Here is a 26,180-nt window from a genome sequence, read left to right as displayed (position 1 = left end):
AAAACTACCACCATCCTTTCTTCAGAATCCTAAAATGTACAGTATATAATTTATAAATGTTAAATATTAAGTGAAAGGAATCAGAAAGTCTACTGAAGGGAAGAGAGGGGGGAAGAAGTAGCCTGAGTACATGGAAGTTGTCTTGGAATACACCAGGAAAAAAATATAGACACTGGCATCCAACTAGTATGGATTAAAATAAAATCCTGAATCAAACATGGGAAGTCAATTTCTTTGTGTGTTTTTTTTTTAAATCAGCAAAATAGTAACCTTGAATTCTACTCTACGGGGCAGTTGTGGAAAATGAGATGACACGTAAAGCACCTACCTATAAGAAGAGTTCAGGAAATCCTAGTTTGCTTATCACGTTATTTTGTGTTATGACTAAATAGGGTCTTGAGAGTTAAATTTAATCTACCTGGAGCTTAGACTTAAAAGTTTAACTCCTCTGACCAGAAATTAAACTCTCAGCTCTGAATTCTTCCTATGACAAGTCACAATCCTCATCCTGACACTCACCTCATACGGCAAATAAATGATCTCCTTGAGCCCATACACATCCTCATGGAAGACTGCTGACCTTCCTTTTTCACTGTTCCAGTCTTCAGATCCAGGATACGCCCTGTAAAGGATGTGAAGGAGAGTCTGGAGTACTTTCTTGTGTGCAGGGAAGAGGGGGAGAGATACTGGAGGCAAAGCTAAGTAAATAGCCTATCCACACTCTTCAGTCTCCTTGCTTATAACAGAATAAGCCAAGTATGAGATGGATTTTTTCCAAGTCTAAAACACCTCGATTCCCATCAATGAATCTTACGCTTTAGTTCAAACGCAGCACTGGAAATAACTTTGTGCAAGGGAGGACAGGAGCAGAAGTAGGTAGAGCTGGCAAACAAGAGCAAGGTTATATTCTTGGGACTGATTATTTTTATACACATGCATGCATGTACGCGCGCACACACACACACACACACACACACACAGAGTGAATGTCATTGGTTTAAAAACAAATAATTTTATATGCTATAGAAAAACGCATCTGTCTCATGCTAAAATTGTCCCTCCTACATTATATAGAAACCAAATGGGAACGTTTGAGAAGAACTAGAAAAATGAAATCCATAAAAACATAAAAGAAGGGAAAGCTAAATACCAACATTAATATGACCATAACGGATTTGATTTCAATTACCAGCTTTAATCTGCTTCCACATTAAAATTTTTTCCAGATTGCTTAGGAGCAGATGTGACTTATTTCCTTCAGCCAAACTCTGGCAAAAGGACTGAATAACATTAAACAGAGGCAGCTGGGAGGGGGGGGACAAAAACAAGACAGAAAAATAGTGCAGATACAAATAAACAAAAAACACCTGATATACTGAACGATAACCATTCCCCTCTAAAATAAAAATCTATCATCACAGAACCAAGTACAAAGTCAAAGCCAAGCACAACTTGGTAGAAAAAATACCCAGTAATTACCCATACAAATGAGACATAAACATGGGTAATTTAATTCTTTTAAAATGACAAGGAACGTGGTGGTATTGTAGGTTTGGCCTTTATGGTGTATTTACACTAATATTAAGATTAAAGTAAACTTTTATATAAACACTGTCACTAATGAAACACTTTCTAGGGATGAGTTACAAAATGTATTACTTGCATGTGGATAAAAAGAACAGATTATATTCATGAAAGAAGAAAATTCTAAAAGTTTTGCCAGATACAATGAGAAAATTTAAGCGTCAAAATACCTCTTCTATCTCAGAAAAAATGAAGAAAGGACTTGCTATTCATTTCCCATCTATGTAACTCATACCTGTCAGCGCATTTTCTGAAGTGGAAAGCTGCTCACGAAGTTTGTCCACATCATCTGGGTGCACCTGATCATACAGCGTGCTACCAAACCACTCAGACTGTGGTTGGTTCAAAACTGGGGTCACTGAGTCAGAGACGTATACCACCCGGCCTGTCTCACATGAGACAATAAACAGAAAGCCGTCTGCTGCCTCCAGGATCAAATGTTTCAGTTCCTGCCCAAGGAAGAGAAATACAAGTTAATACTGAACTCTTTTGAAAAAAACAAATGTTACTATGGAAAGAAGGAAGACCCTTCAGACCATATATATCTTTCCATAAACAACGGTGACCTTCTGTTTGACCCACAGGCACAGCTTTGTACCTTAAATATAATCACCTTCACTGACAAGGTAGCTTCTTCCAACAGGTAGCTCATCAATGTGTCTATGTCACTATCCACCTCCCTCCTCTTTACCTCAGATCTCAAAACAGATAATAAAAATGCTTACCATTAACAAAAATTAAGTTCTTGATCTCACCCTCTCTGGTCTCTTAGGAAGCTCTACAAATATTCATATTCTCTTTCCCCTCAAATCTTAAACATGATCAAGTTTTCTTAATTCTATACAAAACTTCCCTCAACTCTGCCCAACTCATCTTCCAGGGCCAAGCTTAAATTAAGAGTAATGTTATACTCACCGGCTCTACTGTCTTACTTTTCATGTATTTCTCAGCCCATCTGCAATCTTCACTCTCAACCACTACATCTTTTTTCAGCAGGTTACTATTAATCATGTATTCTTAACTGCCAACTCAAGTGCTCTTTCCCGAGTCTGGACACAATGTCACTACAGATCTGACAGTGTTGTTCATTCTATCCTTTAAAATTTATTTCTGCCTAGCTTCTATGACACCATTCTCGAACTTTTACTTCCTTTTCAAATGTCTGTTGTCTGCTTCAAGCTCCTTTTCCTCTGTTCAAGTGCGGGCATTTCCAACATTCTATGTTAAGTTCTCTCCTCTATTTATTCCATACTCTCTCTCAGAGAAATCATATCCACTTCTCCACTACAAAATGATACCCAAGTCTACATTTCTAGACTTGCCTAAAATCTACTAAGCATCTCCAAATAGACATTCTATCAGCAATTCAATTTCAACATCTCGAAACCCAGCATTATTTCCCTCTTCAAAAACTATCCTCTGTGCTCTTCCAGCACTCTCTTTCTTGATTAACAATATCCCCTTCCTCTCAGGGTATAGGTCTAAAAAATCTAACTAATCTCTCACACTCCAGTGATAACCCAGCTTATCAATTCTATTTTTGAATGCAATGTCACTGTCTTAGTTATCTCATGCCAAGACTAATGGTCTCCCTGCTTTCACTCTTTTCAGTCCATCCTCAAAATGCTACCACATTTCTTATAGCTACCCATTGCCTAAAAATTAAAATCTAAGTTATTTAACATAACACTTAAATATTCCTTCATCAGGTACCATCCTATCTTCCCATTATCATCTCCCAGGGCATGGTAAACTGATTTTCCTTGAATAACCTGATTATTCTCACAGGGCTTTTAATCAAGCTATTTCCAATATTTACAACACTATTCCCCTATTCTTCGTTTTCCATATTTACATTTCTACAAGACTTATTATGGCACCTCTGATATGGATTGGATTCTGTGTTTGTATCATGATTTATTTATTTACACATGTTTTTTACCTGTGACTACCTCTTACCACGGAGAAGGCAATGGCACCCCACTCCAGTACTCCTGCCTGGAAAATCCCATGGATAGAGGAGCCTGGAAGGCTGCAGTCCATGGGGTCGCTGAGGATCAGACACGACTGAGCGACTTTACTTTCACTTTTCACTTTCATGCATTGGAGAAGGAAATGGCAACCCACTCCAGTGTTCTTGCCTGGAGAATCCCAGGGACGGGGGAGCCTGGTGGGCTGCCGTCTATGGGGTCGCACAGAGTCGGACACAACTGAAGCGACTTAGCAGCAGCAGCAACCTCTTACCATTCTTTACATTTCTAACAGCACAAAGTACCTGGTTAGCTCACAAAAAGTGCCTAACTGGAAACTGTTGAATCAATATCTATATGTATTCTGTTAGTACCAACTGATTAGCTATTTCAATGTACATATATATATAATCTGTGCTATATGTGCTTTCATATAGACCATCCTATTTGGAAAAATTTTACTGCTTTCTTCCAAACCACATTCCTTCCTTCCTTCTGATTCTCTGAATAAAAGGATGGCTGCTGCTGCTGCTGCTAAGTCGCTTCAGTCGTGTCCGACTCTGTGCGACCCCAGAGACGGCAGCCCACCAGGCTCCCCCGTCCCTGGGATTCTCCAGGCAAGAACACTGGAGTGGGTTGCCATTTCCCTCTCCAATGCATGCAAGTGAAAAGTGAAAGTGAAGCCTCTCAGTCATGTCCGAGTCTTCGAGACCCCATGGACTGCAGCCCACCAGGCTCCTCTGTCCATGGGATTTTCCAGGCAAGAGTACTGGAAAAAGGATGGCATTACAGGTCAATTTTTTCTTCCTTGTACTTCCTGTATTTTCTGAATTTTTCTGCAATAAATAAGTGATACTTTTAACAATCAAAACAGAACATGGCTACCTTATACTCTTTGAAGTCTCTGCTGACTGTTCTCACTCAGGCCTAGCCACTCTATTTACTTTAGCCATCCAGCTAGTACATATGTATTTGTGTGTGTCTGTGTGCTCAGTCTATCAGTTGTGTCAGACTCTTTGCAACCCTATGAACTGTAGCCTGCCAGCTCCTCTGTTCATGGGACTTCCCAGGCAAAAATACTAGAGAAGGTTACCATTTCTCCTCCAGGGGATCTTCCCGACCCAGGGAGGGAACCCATGTCTTCTGCATTGCAGGCGGATTCTTTACCGCTGAGCCATGGGGGAAGCCAACACATATATTTAATCCTATATAAATTGTTAATAAGTTCTTTAAAGGCATTTCTTCCCATACTCATTTTTCACTTATGTGTGTATCCTGCTACTCACATATTCATATTCAAACTGAGTTTCTGAAAAGCTGGAAATGTTTCTACCTTCTATTTCTCTCATAGTGCATCGAATGTAACAGAGCGTATCTCTAAGCAACAACAACTGCCTGTTAGATTCCTTTCATCACTAAAACTGGAAGCTGCTTGAAGAAAAAGAAATATATTACTTTCATCTTCTATAACCCTAAAGCCAAGGAAAAGGACTGGTTCTCCCCAAGATTCCACTGTTCTTCTATCCTGAAGACTGGATTCATGAGTAAAGTTCTAAAATACCTGTAAGCTTGCTAAATAGTTTTCACAATTCTTCTCTACTTCTGTTTCAAAGCTAATAAATGGTATAGTCAGGGATCAAAACTCACTTTCCTATGACCTGAATATTTCCTTCAGAGCTGAATTCCTATCCTTTAAAGAATCTACAGATTCAGCTCTGCTCTGACTCCCAATATAACACACACTTCAGGATTATGGGCATCCACCCCCAAAAGATCAAAACTTTCAAAAAATTCTAGACCCCCTCATGTGTGCTTCCCAGAGACCTGATCAGTGAGGAAAGACGGCTTGTAGGTGCCGTCGGTGGATGTGTTGCCAGTTCCTCTCAAGGACTTCATGTGAGAAACTGCCATGCGTAAGATGGTTAGCTTGTCTGGTTTCCGAGCCAGGGCGCTACAGGTGGGTACCATGTCTGACAGTTCTGTTATGTAGGCTGTCATCTTGTTCCGTCGTCGCCGTTCAATCTCACTGTGGTTTTCCCTGCATGGAGAGAGAGAGGAGAAGCCCCATCCAGGTGGTCATACCTGGCCACTTGGGAGCAGAGAGAGTGATATGGATACCAAGTGAGCTGCTGAAGAAATGCGGTACTTAGATTTAGTAGTGCTTAAGTCTCTGATGTTAAAGTCTGCCAAGCTTCTCATGCAGAGCAAGCATGGAATAGAAACTAACGAGGTAGACAAGAGTACAAGCAGATACCAGCAAATCTCTCTAACTCCTGGAAACTTCCCTTCCTGTGTAAATTACCACTCCCTCAGAACAAAAAGTGTCTTAAAAAATGTTGATTTTATTCACTTAGGTTCCTCAGCTTGGCTGATTTCTTATTTACCAATTCAACTTTTTAAAGGCTGAAAACATAAAATGACCAATTTTTTCCAACAGAAGTATGCTGCTCAACAGTTGATACGAGAATTGATTAGTATAGACTCCCTTGGTCTATAAAATATTGTTTGTTCTAAGTATCTCTCTTATTCTCAACACTAGGAGGCAGAATTGGAAGTTCTACTTGTCCCCCTAATGGACAAGGCCCTAGCTTCTCTATCTGGGTGTGGTGCCAGTACACTGAGCTCAAGAGATTTATAAGATGCCATTTACTAGAAGTCCCTTATGATGCCCAATTTGAGACAAAGTGAACTGGAGAACAGGATGCTTAAGAACAGACAATCTGGATCTCACCAGGGAGAGCAGAACACATCTCCAATACTGACTTTCTCAAAATCAGGGTAACTGCTACTGCTAAGTCACTTCAGTTGTGTCTGACTCTGTGCGACCCCATAGACGGCAGCCCACCAGGCTCCCCCGTCCCTGGGATTCTCCAGGCAAGAACACTGGAGTGGGTTGCCATTTCCTTCTCCAATGCATGAAAGTGAAAAGTGAAGTCACTCAGTAGTGTCCGACTCTTCACGACCCCATGGACTGCAGCCTACCAAGCTCCTCCGTTCATGGGATTTTCCAGGCAAGAGTACTGGAGTGGGTTGCCATTGCCTTCTCCACAATCAGGGTAAAATTACTGCTAAAAGTATAATTCAGTATTTTTCAAATTGGATTTCTGAAAAGCCTAACAGTTCCTCAGTATCTTTCATAGGAATGCTTCAAGGAGAGACTCAAACAACATGCTGCATTCCTATTTCTATTTTGAGCAGCTTTGCTTTATCTTTTTTACGGACTTCTATTACCACTAAAGATTCTATCTGAACAAAAGTTCTCTGCCAAAACAAACAAACAAAAAAGAAAACAATGAATCTAACTTAAATCTCTTTTTTATGATTAGAACAAACTGTCCAATAGTTAACTGACTTTTCCAAGGGCGGCCCCCATTCCCAATGAATGCAATGTTCTTCCCACCATACCACACGTTTTCTGAAACGTGAAAGCGTTAGCAGGCATAAGTTAAACTAGCAGCAAAATGAGACTGTGACCCAGCTGAAAGAGGTAACAACAGGTCTCACAGCGTAGGTCCATATTTAGTTACTCTGCCTGAGAAACATAAAATTCTACTCTTAAACATAAAGCAGCCATTTCCTTGTATCTGACAGGTTTCTGACACTGAAATCCAGAAGACTGATCTTTTAAATAGCCACATCAAGGCTGCTAAGCTTTTCTAAGAAACCACAAGATTCACTCACCAAAGCCACACCAGTACTGCTGTGACAAAGTAATCTAGGCTGTGAGTGTACCCAGGAAAATAAGGGTGAGCTTTCTAGAAGGGTGTGGAGTAAATACTGAGGCCTAAAGACTAGGAACTCATTGCAAACACAGATATATTTATTGGCTTTCTGATAAAAGAGCATTTTCCTGCTAAAGTATCGACTGGCACAGCTGCACTGTTTCTAAAAGCTTTTTATTCTGCGAAATTTAGTGTGCTAAGATAAAGATAAAAAGAGAAATCTACAAAACTAATAGCAATTTCTTAAATTCTTAACTTCCCTCAACTCACCCACTTTCTGGTGGGGGAAGCCAAAGTTCCTATTATATACAAACTTCTAAAAATCTTGTCCTCTCTTGACACAGAAAAAGAAAAACATGAAGAGAAAGGGGAAGAAAAGAGCAGAAATAAGAAAAAGGATAGAAAAAGCAGCAGCATCCACTTCATCGTGCTAAAAGATACCATTTTCCTACCTGGCGAGTCTCTCCTTATCCGCAGAGCTCTGCTCATCATCCGACCTAAAAACAGAATTAATGAACTAAGCTAAACGTAAAATAAAAAGAAGGAAGGAAGGGGGTGGGGAGAAGGAAGGAAGAGGGGAAGAAGGGAGGAAGGAAGAAAAGGGGGGGGGGAGAAGGAAGGGGAGAAAGGGAGAGGAAAGAGGGAAGAGAAAGGGGGGAAAGGAAGGGAAGAAAATAACAGAAAAAAACAGATGCAGAGAAGAGGGGGAAATGGAAATATATACAAGAACCTTGCCTGTACTCGACAAAACCATCTGTCAGAAAAAAGGAAAAGTAACTTACAGGACAAAGGTCAACATAAAAGCAAGCCCAATATTCATTATAAATGAACATAATCTGAGCACAGAAAGCCAATTATCTCTTTAGAAACCAAGCAGACATACTATCTGAATAAGAATGAAACAAGGGGTACCATTTTCACATACTGCTTCCAATCTGGAAAGAAAGTAATATTCACAAATGCTATTTCTACACTGAAAAATAAAAAAATCAAGCAGTAAATCATGTTAAGGAAGTCAAACAAGTGATCACAAACACAATCTCAATAACACACATACAGCACACATGTGCTCACAGACAAAATAACCAACCAGGTTTCCCTGGAGAATTATATAAATAAAACTAAGAGCTAGGTATCTAGTATAGCCCCTATCAATGATTTGATCTTGAAGTCGTACATTTCTCTTCTGTCGCTTTCCCATTTCTCTGCAATAAAGCCGTAACGTTGCTGGATCCTAGATCAACTCCCTCTTCCCTGGAGGGGGCTACAAAGGATTACCACTAAATTTCTCTGAATAACTGAAATACTATAAAGGTTTGTGGCAAGTTGGTAGTTGGTATTGGTAGTTCAGTTTATCCGTAATCAATTCCATCTTAAATATATACATAAGTATATGTATATAAAGATATTAAGAATAGATTAAGAAAAAATATCTAAGTATGATATATTGACAGGCTGAAAAACCAGCTATTAAAAAATGACAACCACAATGATTTTATCAATACAAAGGGAAATTTCTAGGAAATGGTCAGCAGGGGGGAAAAAAGAGACAAAAAAATAACACAGTAATGACAAGAATCACCTGAAAACTTATGCATATTGACAAGAGAAAGAAAAAAAAGGTGATATTAAGTAAAGTTTCATATTCACTGGGTTATTGTAATTCCTTAACAAACTACAAATATTTTTTCAAAAAGTTGGGAAAATTCACTTCATCTTTTGAAGACACTCCACTGAATCCCAAACAAGAATATTTGAGGTGAACTAGCTTAACAAATCTTAAAGAAATGAGTTCTGGGAATTCCCTGGCAGTCCAGCAGTTAGCATGCCACATGTTCACTGCTGAAGGTACCAGTTCAATCCCTGGTCATGGAACTAAGATCACACAAAGAAATGAGCTCTGTTGTTTGCAAGTTAAATATCTAAAATTACTATTACTACTCCTACCAATACAGATCCATAATCCCTTATTTACTTCAATATTTCCAAATAAAATACAGAATGTATAAATATTCACATTGCGCAAGGCAAATGAAGACTAAAACAGTTCAGGTCATGTTTTCATAGCTTTCTGGAATTTCAGTCAAGAGACTGTGAAACCCATACCACCACTATTATTTGACGGCTTCACTTTCTAATGCAGTTTTTTAAAAACTACTGCCCAAATATCTACTATTAACTTCACATTTGAAAGATGATTCACATCCTAAAGTGTTCGTAAGTATCCACTTCAGATTTGAAGTAACTACAAATTCTTCAGAAACCTTTAAATCTGCTCCTTTTCTATTGCCACTGCCACCACTCTAGCCCAGGCCCTCATGATTTTATCACTGTCTCATTGTTTCCACGGTCTCCCATTTACCTTCTTGACTACAGTGCTTCTCTCTAATGAGTGCTATATAAAGCTACAAGAGAAAAACTCATATGCATTTTATATTAATACATTATCATTTCATTCAAAGCTTATGATGGCATCTCACTGCTTCAGAGTAGTTTAAAACTACTCTGATTGATATTGCTTAGCCCTTGACATCAATGGTTCTCAACGTATGGGCCCCAGACCAGCAGCATCAGCAATGAATAAGTAGTAATTGCTTAGTTAAGCATTGGATTTTGCATGATTCACTTTTCTGATGTGGTTGCAAATTCAATTTTTTAAAAACAAATAATTTACTGCTTAACAATATACAGAATAAATGTTCTAAGAATAAACCAATATCTGAGTTGAGAGGATTTGTTTAATATAAACCAAAGTGTTTTTCATGCTCTAGACAGGTAACTTAAATGTATTTCAATACAAACTGCACTCTTTGTGTAAACTGTTTCTTTGCTGTCATCTTTAAAAGAATAAAATCATCTGTAGAGATTTTGTAGATCCACTTAATACTAAATGCAACCAAGAAATTCGTATTGTTTGTGTTTCTGTGGACACCCAGCAAGTACAATGTATAGCTATTTATCACATATATAAAAACACTGTTTAAGTATACCATTAGTTTGGTGCCATAAGTCTGAAGCCATGTTACCTGACCATAAACAACTGTAATACTAATTTTCACCAGTTGAGACTGGGCAGAGAAATTAACTCTCATTGAGAAAAAATTAAAACTGAGAATTTTTAAATTGCCTGGTCCCACAACAAGGACCAAGATGCTCTACTACATTACCTGGCAAACCGCTCCTTATCATTAGACATCTGATCATCATCACACCTGAAGGAGAAAAAAAAAGATTAATCCAAGGCATTACACTTGTTATATCTATTTCATTCTGAAAGGAGAACCAGAAAGGGGTAAAAATATTCAGCAAAAAAAGCCAACTGAAAAGGCAGCACAAAGCAATAGAGATAATATCATCTCACAAAACTTAAAAATCCATGATTATTATTTGTCTGTTTTCTAATGTCTCCTTTACTCTTACTTACCAAACATTCCAAAAAAAGATGTTGAGCTCATGAGGGCACAGCTGACTGCCCTGTCAATACCTCCCTGAGGTTAGAGATAGTTTTGTTTTTCTTTAATTACGTCAAAAACCATGTCACATCAAATTTGCCATCTTAACCATGTTTAAGTGTATGGCTACGTAGCACTAATTATATTCACACTGGTGTACAAAGTATCTCTAGAACTTTTTCACACTGAAAAACAAACTCTATAGCTACTGAACACCATCTTCTCATTCTCTCTGTCCCCATCCCACCCCCAGCTCTTGACAACCACCACTCTACTTTGTCTCTCTGATTTTGACTACTTTACAGCCTCACATAAGTGAAATCATACAGTATTGATCTTTTTTTGACAGGCTTATTTCATTTAGTATAATGCCTTCAAGGTTCACCCATGTTAGGTAGTATGTGACAGAATTTCCTTCTTTTTTAAGGCTGAGTAATATTCCATTTGTGAGTGGATATCTGGGGTGCTTCCACCTCTCAGTTACTGTGAAAAATGGAGCAGTGAACATGAGTATACAAATATCTCTAAGATCTTGCTTTCAATTCTTTTGGATATATAACCAGAAGTGGCACTGCTGGATCATATAATATTTCTGTTTTTAACATTTCAAGGAACCTCTGTACTGTTTTCCAAAGTGGCCGTACCATTTTACATTCCTACCAACAGCGCCCAAGAGTTCCAATTCCTCCATATCCTTACCAGTGCTTGCTATTTTCTGGATTTTTTGATGGTAGCATTCTAATGGCCTACTCATTGTAGTTTTGATTTGCATTTCTCTAAATGATTAGTAATGTTGAGTATCTCTCCATATGATTTTTGGCCATTTGTGTATGTTCTTTGGAGAAATGCCTATTCAAATCCTTTGCTCATTTAAGCAGGTTGTTTTTTGTTACAGGAGTTCTGCAGGTATCACATCAGATACACGATTGGCAAATATTTTCTTTCATTCCATCTGTTACCTTTCCACTGTGCTTTCTTTGATGTGCAAAAGTTTCTAAAAGTCTTAAATTTTGATTTAAACAATGAACGATATCTCTTTGATTAAGAAAACACAATCCATTCATCCCAAGAATGTCTACTTAACAAGCTGATGAATCCTGTTTGCTACTACATAAACCACAAAGGAGGATGTGTTGAAGGAGGTAAACCTAACTATGAAAACACCACTCTCTTCTCTGGATGGTCTAAATTTTCCTCTTCTCGCTGCCACAGGACATAACAAAAATCCATCAGCTTTGGGCAGAAAGAGCCTTTGTGAGACAGGTAAGACTCACAAAATTTTCAGTTAAACCAGTTATTTGTATTACAGCCAAAATTTATACTTCACAGGCTATATAAATCCTCAACTAATTTGACCCCAAAATTTTTCTTTGAAAATAACTGGAGAGTAGACATAGAGGTGTAGTGGAATTTCAGCTCAAGGACAAATTGTTGTTTCTAAGATACAAAATATACTATAAATCACACGCTACAAACTCTTAATGAAAAAAGAGACCTATAATTTACATATTAACTTTGAATCTCAAGAATGCATCTTCCAGGTCCTTGCTACTCAAAGTGTGGTTAGTGGACCCGAAGCAGCAGCATCACTTAGGAATCTGTAAAAATGCAGAATCTTGGGCACTATCCGAGACCTAACAAATTATAATCTTCATCTTGTCAAGAACCCGCTGATGGATTTGTACCTGCATTTCTTTGAGTTTGAGAAGCATTATTTTAGTACTAGCAACTCTGATATTGTATACAGAATTTCAAATCCTTCATATTCTTAAAAATTATTTCATAGTGTTGTCTGGAGAATATAAGAAAATGACACTTGAACAAAGTGATGAAAAGAGGTAATAAATTACAACTTGGATCCACCAAGGAGACTGATTTAATCCACCAAGTATTCACCAAGTATTAAGATGATTTACAGATTTACAGATACAATGCAAGTAAGACTTTCACTCCCAGACCAAAGTGGAAAATTCCAATTAAAAAAATGTACTGGGAATTCCTGTTTAGGACTCCATATTCCCACTGCCTGGGGCATGGTTCAATCCCTGGTTGAGGAACTAAGAACCTGCAAGCCATGAGGCCAGAAAAAAAAAAGTTGTGATGATCAAGTAAAAAAAATTTGGTGATGACTCTCCTGGGCATGCATAATGACCTATTTGGTAAGATCAATTATGTACTTTTCTTTAAGGTTGGGGAAAGGACAAATAAACCTTTTAAAATTTGTGTGTGGTTTGTGACTACCAGATTTTGTGGAATGGAAGCAATGACTCAGGGCCAGAGCTAAATGACAGTAATAAATAAGACTGGTGATTACCTCTATCCCATTCATATGCACATCTACTACTACTATTATATTTATTTATTATAATTAGGAATTTCTAATTGGAGGAATGTGCACTGGAACTGTGTGGAAAAAGTCTATTCTTGCATAGAAACTGAAATCTTTTCCCCTCTTTACATTTGCTGACACTCATTAACGCTCAAGACCTCTCTAGGAAAATGGTTTTCTCCAATATTTTACAACTATTTCTTTATGATAGCCAAGTCACAGTTATTGTTTTCGAGAATACCTGGCAGTGTTCCACAGCTGGGCAGAAGCTAAACACATGAGCTTTAAATACTGCAAAAACAATAATAATAGATAGACAGATGTCACTGACTCAACTAAGCACTATAAAACTAAACAATGGCAAGCAATTTACAATATGGGCATCTTCTGTATAAAAACAAAAAATGAGGCGACAATGACTGTATATGCACACATATTCGTGCATTTAAATACACTTACATATGCACCAAATATTCGTGGAAGGATACTTAATAAACTGGAAACTATAGTCTCAGGAGAAGGATTCTGAAGGTATAAAGTGAAATGAAGATATACTTTCATTACATATAACCTTGCACTGTTTTAACAATTTTGTGATTAAGTATGTCCATATTTCGGAGAAGGCAATGGCACCCCACTCCAGTACTCTTGCCCGGAAAATCCCATGGACGGAGGAGCCTGGTGGGCTGCAGTCTATGGGGTCACTAAGAGTCAAATACGACTGAGCAACTTCACTTTACTTTTCACTTTCATGCACTGGAGAAGGAAATGGCAACCCACTCCAGTGTTCTTGCCTGGAGAATCCCGGGGACGGCGGAGCCTGGTGGGCTGCTGTCTATGGGGTCGCATAGAGTCGGACACGACTGAAGCGACTTACCAGCAGCATGTTCATATTTCTTTTAAGAACTTAGTTCAAATAATAAAATCCAGAAACTCACATAGTAAAATAAATTTTTTAAAGAACAGGGCTCCTTTTTTTATTTTTCAAATATGTGTTACTCTGCAATGTAGGCATTACCTAGGTAGCATTTTCAACTTTGAAAAGAAAAAAAAGGCAGGGTGCAGTCAAGGTTATCTTCCATTCTTTGACTCTTATTGCTTTCCTGACTTAAAAACAAAGCGAAGTAAGGACTTCCCTGGTGGTCCAATGGTTAAGACGCCATGCTCCCAATGCAAGCGGCCTGAGTTCGATCCCTGGTTAGGCAACTAGGTCCCACATGATGAACTAAAGATCAACATGTAACAATGAAGATCCTGCATGCTGCAACTAAAACCCAACACAGCACCAACCCCACCGCCCAAAAAAAACCCCACAAAGCCAAGTAACTGGTCTTAAACAAGAATAGAAATTTCCTTTCTCTGAAAGTACTCCTTCATCAATATATTGAAAAGTTCATTTTCAGTTCTCTAGAAGGTTCAGTACTACAAGGATACAAATTCCAATTCCTGCTCTGTAGGAGAAATCAATGTGTATCACAGGGCAACATTAGAACATTAATGACCTCCCAACTAATTACTCCTTGCAGTATTCACCATCTGGTGCAGCCCACTCCCATACTGAGTCAGAACTTGGACATATGACTTGCTTTGGCCAATGGGACAACAGCAAATGTCAATACAAAGCAGATGCTTGATAATAAGCACCTGGACTGAGACTTGCCCTTTGTATTACAGCCATCACCATGTAAAGAAACTCAAATCTGCCCTCTTTAAGGACAAATGACCACCAAAAAAAAGGAGAGAGAGATACCCAGCATTATCATGTGAGTCCAGTTCCCAGATGACAAGGCAACTGAATGCAGTCTTAAGAATGAGCCTAGGCAAGATCAGCAGAAAAACCAATCGACAGAATTTTAAGAAATAATATATCATTGTTATTAAGCCACACAACTATAGGTAACTGATACAGAGGGTCTTGTAAATTCTATAGCCTCTTCTCATTGAGCGCTTTCCTCTGGAGTTATTACCAGAATGCTTGGAAATTGCATGGGGTATAACAGGAAATTTTAGTTTTAGGATGAAGGACTCTCCTTAGGTCTAAAGACAAAAATATGAGTCATAAAGATAATTAACTAATTTTAATATCAGAAATCTAGATAAAGTTTTACGATCTTACCTCAAAAATTTACTGTTCCCTTCTCCATCATCATCAAAATCCAATCTGAGGAAAGTCAACAAAAAATATTATAAGCCTACTGATAATGCAGAATATTTAAAAAATTAAAATTCTAAACCCACAATCTATCTGAACACCCACTCAAAAGGAAGAAGGAAAAGAGGAAGTGGACATAAGCAAAGATATACTTACTACTTCTTCCTGTTGAACCAAACTGGGCAAAGAAATTGGTCAATCAAAAATGAGTACCAGACTTCCCTAGTGGTCCAGTGGTTAAGAATCTGCCTGCCAATGCAGGGGACACAAGTTCGATCTTTGGTCTGGGAAAATCCCACATGCCGCAGGGCAACTAAGCTCATGTGCCACAACTACTGAGCCCGTGCACATAAAGCCCAAGCCCCGCAACAAGAGAAGCCACCACAATGAGAAGCCCAGAAATCGCAACTAGAGAGTAGCCTCTGCTCTCCACAGCTAGAGAAAGCCCGTGCACAGCAACAAAAACCCAGCACAGCCAAAAATAAATGATAAATAAGTAAATAAATAATTTTTTTCTTTAAAAAGAGTGTGCCTACTGCTACCTTTATTTTCCTAGGGTAGCAATCCACCTTTGTCAAAGTTTTACATCAGAGTACAACCTCACAAAAGGAGCAGGAATCTACTCAAAAAGGACAAGGAAAACATTAGTATGAGTAATTCATGTCTTTAATTTTCATTTCTATAGTCTATTCTAGGCTATGTTACCAGCTCTCTGAAATATCTCTCAAAACAGGGAAGTGATTTAACACCTCTGAAGGTTGGGTTTTTGTTTGGCCACACTGCGCAGCTTGTGGAATCTTAGTTCCCAGGTAGAACCAAATATGAGCCTTCAGTTGTGAAACGGAGAAGGCAATGGCACCCCACTCCAGTACTCTTGCCTGGAAAATCCCATGGGCAGAGGAGCCTGGTGGGCTGCAGTCCATGGGGCCGCTAAGAGTCGGAGACGACTGAGCAACTTCACTTTCACTTTTCACTTTCATGCACTGGAGAAGGAAATGGCAACCCACTCCACTGTTCTTGCCTGGAGCATCCCAGGGACGGGGGAGCCTGGTGGGCTGCCATCTATGGGGTCACACAGAGTCAGACACAACTGCTAAGTGATTTAGCAGCAGCAGCAGCAGCTGTGAAAGCGCAGAGTTTTAACCAATGAACCACCAGAGAATTCCCTGAAGGTTGTTAAATAATGTTTCTTTCCTTCATTCATCCAATGAACATGTAATACATGCTACATTCCAGATACTGTACTAGATGAGTTGAAAACAAAAGATTTGCCCTCAAAGGCTTCTTCTCCTAGACAAATATAAATACACAAGTGAAAATAAGAAAGCATCATATGAGGAGCACAATCAATAAGCTATAGATGCGTAGTGAAAAAAGAGGTGACTTTCATTTCAAGGTATTAGGCAAGATTATAGGTAATGAGATAGGCAATCTCCTATTAATCTCTATACTAAACTAAAATGTAACTCATGTTACCACCATAACCCAGTGATCTTGGCATCTCCATTAGAGTGATAACCTGATATTATAGACCTCTAAATGGATTATGAAGTACATAGCATCAATCCTGAAAGTGTCCATTTTTCTTACATGTCAAAATCAGCCTACTGACCCAATAACTTCATTTCTAAGACTCTATCCTAAAGAAACAACTCAGAAAAAATTTATGTACAAAGATACTCATTAAGCATTACAATATAATAGTATATCTTCAAAATTGTTTAAATGTCCCAAAATAGAAATTAAGTACATCCTTCTATGTAACTATTTTAAATTATGTTTCTATACAATATGTAACAGGTATGGGAAAAAGAGTTATTTTATACAATTAGATCAAAAGACTAGGCTACATAAACCAATATAATTATATGATTATAACTACACATAACAAATTAAGTAATTATGCAAAAAAACTAATGGGAGATGAATTTGGGTAGTAAGATGATTGCTTTACTAGTCCTCTAACTTTCTACATTTTCTAATATTTCTTTTAAAAAAAGTATTATTTCTTTTAATATATTTTCCTCATTACCAATATTACAAACACTTCAGAAAATTTAGAAAAAATAAACCACCCATAATCCCATCATCCAGACTAACTGATAAATATCCTTTCAGTTTTTTGGCTATGCATATGTGTTATATACATATTTATTTCTGATAGGAGTTGATATATTACATACACTGTAACCTCTTTTCTCAATATATTATGAACATTTTTCTGTACTAATACGTATTTGCCACTTCTAATAACTGTACACTTTCAATATAACTTTCTCAGCCAATCTCTTAACTTTGATATTAATACTGATTCTGATTCTAATTGTTAAGATTATATATAATCTTAATACTGTGTTTCAGGGAGTAGACTCTAAAGCTAATCTCTCAAGGTTTACACTATAGATCCTCTACTTACTAGCTTTAAAACCTTAGGTAAATTATTTATTCACCCTATGCCTCAGTAAACTAAATGCTTCTTGGAGACATAGCAAGCTTTAATTCTGTTATTCTGTTACCATCTGAAGGCAGAGAACACTCCTGCATTACTACAGGTAGGAGGAAACTTAAAAGGTAGGTGTAACATTACCTACAGAATTTTTTAAAACAAAAGAAAGAAAAAAATAGAAAATATAAAGTAGGTAAAATACTACCTATTCTCCCAGGCCTTTCTAAAACAATCTCTTTTCTGAAGCCTTTCCCAACCTCTACCAACCAACGGTGATATTTCCATACGGTGAAATACACAGCACTGTATTTGTTCTTTTCTTAGCAAACGTGGTGTATTCTATCTTGAATTACATTTATGTGTGTGATGATTATCCCTTTAAGAACATAAGCAACTTAGAGACAAGGGCCTTGCCTTATTTACCTTTGTATTCTAGGAGCAATCACACAATGCCTTACACTAATTAGGCTTTAATAAATAATTCTGGAACCAAATGGACTCTGGATTCCCAACGAGGCAACATATCAATAACTTAAAGGAAAAATATTCTAGATTTCAGCATTCTCTAAATTCAGGAAAGTAAAAACCCTACCAAAAAGATTCTGAGAATGGAGATACAAAGCTTAATGAAAGCAACGAAATTTTCTCAGCAACAGTGAAATATCTGGGCTTAGCTATAGTCCTTTACCTTGCAAAGTTTTGGTTTAAGAAAAAATAAAACTGCGTTTAAGCAACTTAGATAAAAACATCAATTCCACACAAAGAAAAATCCAGGGACTAAAGAAAGTTATCTGAAAGGAGTGTAAAATGCAGCCAAAACAAGCAAAAGGGTTAGGAAAAGGGGTTTAGTAACTAACAAAATTAGGCAGCTTAAAGGAGAAGCGCTCATGACACACTACACTCAAACTTACCCTGGTCGCCGCTTAATAGCCCTCTGGACGATGGCTCCTCCACCTTGAATCCCAGGCCCAGGGTTTCCAGAGGCAATGGCTGGACCCAGAGGTGGTACATCTGATGTCATTTCTGTCAGACAAAAACAGAAATACGGATTTTAGAAAGATTGCCCTTGTTTATCATCATCATCACTATCAAACTAGCTAGAAGAAAGGTTGAAGCTTTGGATGATATCTCAGTAGTTTGCTAGAAAACTCAAATGCCCATTCTAGATTGCTTTTCTTGAATTCTTACTCTGGAAAAAGATTTCTCTACTTCAGTTTCCCCAACTTTATACAGTTTGGAAGAGGTGGCACTATATTCTGCAGCTTCCACTTCTAAAAGCTTGTAATAGTGACATTAATCTAAAAGACACAAATTGGTTTACATATTTCACTCATGCAACAGATATATATAACTTAGCTCCTCTGATTTATTTAGAAAATGCAGAACAGCCTGAAAATTAAAAATCACCTAAAGTCCAATATTCAAAAATACTTAAGAGTAAAACTCTAAGTCCTTTGTTATGGCTCCTCTTTTTAATCCTTCCTCTCGCCTATCAATTCAATCTCATACCCCAGAAGCAACCATTTTTAACAGCTGAGTTCAGTTTATCTCTTATTTTTCCCCTCAGATTATATACAACTATCTCTCTAATCAAAAATGGGCACATTTGATTACAGTGGGTTTGTTGAAGACGACCACTGGCCTTTTGGGACTAACCTTATGTGAGAGTCCACGAGACAAGCCAAAAATGTTGTATACAAAGATTCTTGATGTTTTTGGACAAATCTCTGAACATGTAGCATACAGAAAGTATACAGAACAGATTACAAATAAGAAGCTGGGTATGGGTAAAGTGAAACCAGATATTAAAAGAAAAAAATTAAGAGCAACTTCAGGGTGGCCAAGTAGAAGAGGTGTTTCTCCAGGCTGAAAATGATCTAAGTCTGGAGAGAAAAATGATGCAATAGAATGGAAACATGGGAGCCTTTAGTGCAAGAGTCTCCTGCCAACCAACAGATATGGCCATCATTAAATGACATGTGTGCTGATGGGGGAGGAGGCATTTTTCCTAATAAAAATAGAATCCTGATCTGCAAGTTGCTTTTAGCATTTAAATACATATCAAAGATATCCATACACACACACACAAACACACACACTCAAGACAGATGCCTCATCCCTTTTCATAACCTCATAGTGTATGAATATATCATATCTTATTCAACCATTCCCCAAGTTGACTAACATTTATGTTGTTCCTATTTACTATTACTAATTATCTACTATTACAAATAAGCAAATGTATTTATACTTACTAATATAAGCACATAAAACATTTACACATACAACTTTAAATTCTCTTCCACTTTTTAGGACAGATTCCTAGAGATGAAATTCACTGTATCTAGGTATATAAATAAGCACTTAAAATTATGATGGATACTGTCAAATTACATTCCAAAAAGGTTGCTACAATTTCTGCTCCCACTAACAGGATATGAGAGTACCTATCTCCCTCACCAGGACTTGATATTATACTTTGTAATTTCACCAAAACTGACAGGCAAAAATGGTACAGTATTTAATTATTATGTGTTTTTACATTAGTCCTCTGAAATCAATGAGTTGATGTATCTTTGATATTTTTATACTTAATAATATATCTCTTTGTAAAGCAGCCATGAAATTAAAAGACGCTTGCTGCTTGGAAGGAAAAGTTATGACCAACCTAGATAGCATATTCAAAAGCAGAGACATTACTTTGCCAACAAAGGTTCGTCTAGTCAAGACTATGGTTTTTCCAGCAGTCATGTATGGATGTGAAAGTTGGACTGTGAAGAAAGCTGAGCACCGAAGAATTGATGTTTTTGAACTGTGGTGTTGGAGAAGACTCTTGAGAGTCCTTGGACTGCAAGGAGATCCAACCAATCCATTCTAAAGGAGATCAGTCCTGGGTGTTCTTTGGAAGGAATGATGCTAAAGCTGAAACTCCAATACTTTGGCCACCTCATGCAAAGAGCTGACTCATTGGAAAAGACTCTGATGCTGGGAGGGATTGGGGGCAGGAGGAAAAGGGGACGACAGAGGATGAGATGGCTGGATGGCATCACCAACTCGATGGACACGAGTTTGGGTGAACTCTGGAGTTGGTGATGGACAGGGAGGCCTGGAGTGCTGCAATTCACAGGGTTGCAAAGAGTCGGACACAACTGAGTGACTGAACTGAACTGAACTGAAAGAATTTACAGGATCTATCAGTATAAAAAAGATATTATCTATTGGTATAGAAAAGATATAAAAGTGTATCAATTTATAGAGGATAATGCATGCCTATTATGTATTTAAAATATTTTCCATCACCTACCTCAGCCTTTAAACATATAATGTTTTACAATTTTATGTTGTTAAACTTATCAATGTTTTCCTAAATAATTCCTGGATTTCTGTCTTGCTTAGAAAAGCTCCCCACCTTTGAATTTACATCCTTATAATACTTTTGTGTTTCTCATTTAGATTTTTAATCCATCTGAAATTTATTACTTTTGCCTACCTGGCATAAGGCAGAACACTGAGTATCTTCTTGTAAGTGGTTAGCTAATTATTCTAATATCATTTGCTGGTTAATCCATGCTTTCCTCACTTATCTGAAATGACTCTCTTTACTATATTTTTGGGTGTCTACAAGCAATTGATCTCTTTCTATACTTTTATTGTATATTAATATATTTTCCAGCTCCTGTGTCAATACTGAACACTTTTGATAAAAGGTGTTTTTTATAGCACATTTTAATTATCAAATAGGAAAGTCCTCCATTCTCCATTAATTTATTCTACAAAATGTTCTTATTAAATGGCATACACTACTTCTGCTTCCAAGACAATGGAATAGATGTACTTTTCCCTATTCCTCCTGCTAAGCACAACTAAAAGTTCTAGACATCATATATAAAACAAACATAAGAACATTCTGAAAGGTATACAGAAGAAGGCGGATCAGCTAAAGACTTCAGGATCTGAAGAATTTATGGGGATGAGTTCTCCTGGGTTTCCTTTTCCTAAAGGCTTAGTCTCTCTAGACAAAGGACCAGGAAAGAGAACAGGTTATCAGGACAGAGAATCCTTAAACAACTACTACTCTACCTCAGCCAAATACCAGAGGAAAACTGTGACCCAACCTTTACTCTGTCAGCAAAGGCTGAGTGGGGAACCTAAACATCTGTCCTTGCAAGACTGTAACAAAGTACCTCAAAACCCCTCCTGGGATGGTGTCAGAGAAGGCCAAGTAGGGTCTTGGAATTTTCATTTCCAGTGGTCAGAAATGAGGACCTGTCCCTCCCAAGTGTCAGTGGAGACCATGTGGGGAAATGTAACTCCCATCCATATCCAGCAGTAAGAAGTCCTACCTCAAGTGTCAAAATAGGCTTAGTGAGGAACCTGGAATTCTATCTCTACCGAGTAATAACAAGGTAGCGCCATTGATACCACTCTTCTAAAGTGGTATCGTGAAAGCTAGATAAAACAGGTTTAAATAAAGGCCAATATCACAGAATACAAAAATGTCCAGGCTTCAAATTTTTTAAAAAAATCATTCATCATACTAAGAATCAGGAAGATTTTAAATTCGAGAAAAGTAACAATCACTAGATACTAACAATGAAATGACACAGATGTTAGAATTATCTGATAAAGACTTTAAAAGTGAGTATGGTAAAAATAATAATAAACACTCAGTCATGTCTGAGTCTTTGTGACCCCATGGACTATAGCCTGCCAGGTTCCTCTGTCCATGGGATTCTCCAGGCAAGAATACTAGAGTGGATTGCCATTCCCTTCTCCAGAGGATCTTCCTGACCCAGGGATGGTAAAAATGCTTCAATAAGCAATTACTATCACAGTTGAAACAAATGAAAAAATAGCCTCAGCAAAAACAGTCTCAGCAAATATGTAGGAAATATAAAGAAGAATTGAATAGAAATCTTAGAACTGAAAATATGAATTGAAATTAAGAGTTAAGTGGATAGGCTCAACAGCAGAAAGGAGGGAACAAAGGAAAGAATCCATGAAATGAAAGAACACTATAAATCACCTAATCCCAAGAGAAAACATCTGTAATCCAGTCCCATCATTTCATGGCAAATAGATGGGGAAACAATGGAAACAGTGACAGGCTTTATTTCCTTGGGCTCCAAAATCACTGTAGATGGTGACTGCAGCCATGAAATCAAAAGATGCTTGCTCCTTGGAAGAAAAGCTATGACAAACCTAGACAGCATATTGAAAGGTAGAGAGACATTACTTTGCTGACAAAGGTTCATCTAGTCAAAGCTATGGTTTTAACAGTAGTCATGTATGGATGTGAGAGTCGGGCCATAAAGAAAGCTGAGTGCCATTTTTAAGATTTCTTTCCTTCTACTAACCCTGGGGTTCTTCATTTCTTCCTTTTCTAGTTGCTTTAGGTGTAGAGTTAGGTTATTTATTTGACTTTTTTCTTGTTTCTTGAGGTGTGCCTGTATTGCTATGAACTTTCCCCTTAGGACTGCTTTTACCGTGTCCCACAGGTTTTGGGTTGTTGTGTTTTCATTTTCATTCGTTTCTATGCAAATTTTGATTTCTTTTTTGATTTCTTCTGTGATTTGTTGGTTATTCAGCAGCGTGTTGTTCAGCCTCCATATGTTGGATTTTTTAATAGTTTTTCTCCTGTAATTGAGATCTAATCTTACTGCATTGTGGTCAGAAAAGATGCTTGGAATGATTTCTATTTTTTTGAATTTACCAAGGCTAGCTTTATGGCCCAGGATGTGATCTATCCTGGAGAAGGTTCCATGTGCGCTTGAGAAGAAGGTGAAATTCATTGTTTTGGGATGAAATGTCCTATAGATATCAATTAGGTCTAACTGGTCTATTGTATCGTTTAAAGTTTGTGTTTCCTTGTTAATTTTCTGTTTAGTTGATCTATCCATAGGTGTGAGTGGGGTATTGAAGTCTCCCACTATTATTGTGTTATTGTTAATTTCTCCTTTCATACTTGTTAGCATTTGTCTTACACACTGAGAAAACCAGAAGGGAAAGAGACACGAGTACCCCAATGTTCATCGCAGCACTGTTTATAATAGCCAGGACATGGAAGCAACCTAGATGTCCATCAGCAGACGAATGGATAAGAAAGCTGTGGTACATATACACAATGGAGTATTACTCAGCCATTAAAAAGAATACATTTGAATCAGTTCTAATGAGGTGGATGAAACTGGAGCCTATTATACAGAGTGAAGTAAGCCAGAAAGAAAAACACCAATACAGTATACTAACGCATATATATGGAATTTAGAAAGATGGTAACAATAACCCTGTGTACGAGACAGCAAAAGAGACACTGATGTATAGAACAGTCTTATGGACTCTGTGGGAGAGGGAGAGGGTGGGAAGATTTGGGAGAATGGCATTGAAACATGTAAAATATCATGTATGAAATGAGTTGCCAGTCCAGGTTCGATGCACGATACTGGATGCTTGGGGCTGGTGCACTGGGACGACCCAGAGGGATGGAATGGGGAGGGAGGAGGGAGGAGGGTTCAGGATGGGGAACATATGTAAACCTGTGGCAGATTCATTTTGATATTTGGCAAATCTAATACAGTTATGTAAAGTTTAAAAATAAAATAAAATTAAAAAAAAAAAAAAGAAAGCTGAGTGCCAAAGAACTGACGCTTTTGAACTACGGTGTTGGAGAAGACTCTTGAGAGTCCCTTGGACTGCAAGGAGATCAAACCAGTCCATCCTAAAGGAAATCAGTCCTGAATATTCATTGGAAGGACTTATGCTAAAGCTGAAGCTCCAATACTTTGGCCACCTGATGCGAAGAACTGACTCACTGGAAAAGACCCTGATGCTGGGAAAGACTGAAGGAAGGAGGAGAAGGGGACAAAAGAGGATGAGATGGCTGGATGGCATTACCGACTCGATGGACATGAGTTTGAGCAGGCTCCGGGAGTTGGTGATGGACAGAGAAGCCTGGAGTGCTGCAGTCCATGGGGGTCGCAAAGAGTCGGACACGACTGAGCAACTGAACTGACTGACTGAAGAGAAAACAGACAGGGAAATAAAATGAATAGAAAAAAAAACAACCAAGAGATGCTCAGGGACTTGCGTAACTAACAAAAGAGCTAGTATTTGTGTCATTTGAGCCCTGGAGGGGAGAAAGAAGGCAAAGCTGAAAAATAACATCTAACTTCCCAAATTTGGTGACAGTTGTAACCTATGGATTCAAGAAGTTGAGCAACCCTTAAAGGATAAACCTAAAGAAACTCATTTCAGCACACATCATAATTAAACATAAAAAAAATTAAAGACAAAGTTTTGAAAGAAGCTAGAGAAAAATGACACTTAAGAGAGGAAAAATAATTCAGATAGCAGATTTTTCATCAGAAACCATGGAGGCCAAAAGAAAGTGGCAATAATTTTTTACGTTCTGAAAGAAAGAAACTACCAATCCAGAATCCTTTACCCAGTGAAAACATCATTCAAAAATGAGCAGAAAATAAACATATTCTCTGATGATGGAGAACTAAGGAGGATCTGTCATCAGCAGCCCTATGCTAAAGAATAGCTAAACAAAGTTCTCTGAAAAGAAAGGCTGTTAAAGAGAAGAAATTTTAGAACACCAAGAAAGAAGGAAAAAAACACTGTATTAATAAAAATCAATAGGCTATGCTTCTCCTTTTGAAGTTTCTAAATTATATATAATGGTTGAAGCAAAAATGACAACACTGATGCTTCTAAATGTAAATACAGAAATTTAAGGCAAATTATAAATGGGGAGGATAAAAGAATGTAAAGGGAGGTAAGACTTCAACACTTTACTCAAACTGGTAAAATGACATCAACAGACTGTGCTGAATTATGTATATGTATATATAACATAAGGCACACTATAGCAATTACTGGAAAAGCTATTCAAGAAGATACACTAATAAACATTATTTGTTGTTATTGTTCAGTTGCTCAGTCATGTCCAACTCTTTAGAAGTTTTAAAAATGTTCAAATAACCAGGAAAAAGAAAACAGAGAAACAAAAATCAAAACGAACAGAAAACAAAAAATAAAATGGCAGACTTAAGCACTAACACATCAATAATTTTATTAAATGCAAATGGTCTAAATACACCAATTAACAGAGATTGGCAGAGCAACTTAAAAAACATGACAACTATATGCTGTCTACAAGAAACTCACTTAAAATATAACAGTTGGGGCGGGGCAAAAGTAAAATAATGGAAAAGATACATCTTGTAAAATATTAATCAAAGAAAAGTAGAAGTGTCTATATTAATAACAGATAAGGTAAACTCTGGAAGATGATGAGGGACAGAGAAGCCTGGCATGCTGCAGTCCATGGTTCTCAAAGAGTCAGACACAACTTGGTGACTGAACAACACAAAAAGGTAAACTCCAAAGCAAATAAAATTACCAGAGACAAAGCAGAACATTCTATAATAAAGATTCAATCCAGCAAGGTGTACATTTGGTGTACATGCACAACAAAGCTGCAAAATATGTTAAACAAAAACTGCCAGAACAGAAAGGAG

General features: G+C 37.6%; 1 protein-coding gene and 1 pseudogene across 2 annotated transcripts in view; one reads left to right on the top strand and one right to left on the bottom strand.

Moving 5' to 3' along the window:
- The window catches only part of ARNT (aryl hydrocarbon receptor nuclear translocator), a 68,418-nt gene that overhangs the window by 18,753 nt on the left and 23,485 nt on the right, over window positions 1-26,180 (bottom strand). The window contains exons 2-9 of one of the 2 annotated variants that reach the window (XM_055584356.1): window positions 24,550-24,671; window positions 18,567-18,678; window positions 15,174-15,218; window positions 10,444-10,488; window positions 7,729-7,773; window positions 5,379-5,592; window positions 1,820-2,033; window positions 520-622 (exon numbers count right to left, since the gene is read on the bottom strand). In XM_055584356.1, the coding sequence (XP_055440331.1) occupies window positions 520-622; window positions 1,820-2,033; window positions 5,379-5,592; window positions 7,729-7,773; window positions 10,444-10,488; window positions 15,174-15,218; window positions 18,567-18,678; window positions 24,550-24,625 (854 nt within the window). In that variant the 5' untranslated portion in view covers window positions 24,626-24,671. The remainder of the gene's footprint in view (window positions 1-519; window positions 623-1,819; window positions 2,034-5,378; window positions 5,593-7,728; window positions 7,774-10,443; window positions 10,489-15,173; window positions 15,219-18,566; window positions 18,679-24,549; window positions 24,672-26,180) is intronic. The other variant, XM_055584357.1, reaches the window with a different exon arrangement.
- LOC129655810 (NADH dehydrogenase [ubiquinone] 1 alpha subcomplex subunit 5-like) lies at window positions 19,033-21,154 on the top strand (annotated as a pseudogene).

The sequence above is a fragment of the Bubalus kerabau genome, chromosome 6, assembly GCF_029407905.1.
Source record: "Bubalus kerabau isolate K-KA32 ecotype Philippines breed swamp buffalo chromosome 6, PCC_UOA_SB_1v2, whole genome shotgun sequence".
Taxonomy (NCBI): Eukaryota; Metazoa; Chordata; class Mammalia; order Artiodactyla; family Bovidae; genus Bubalus; species Bubalus kerabau.
Note: the sequence above shows the minus strand (reverse complement) of the source record. Positions and strands in the feature narration are given on the sequence as shown.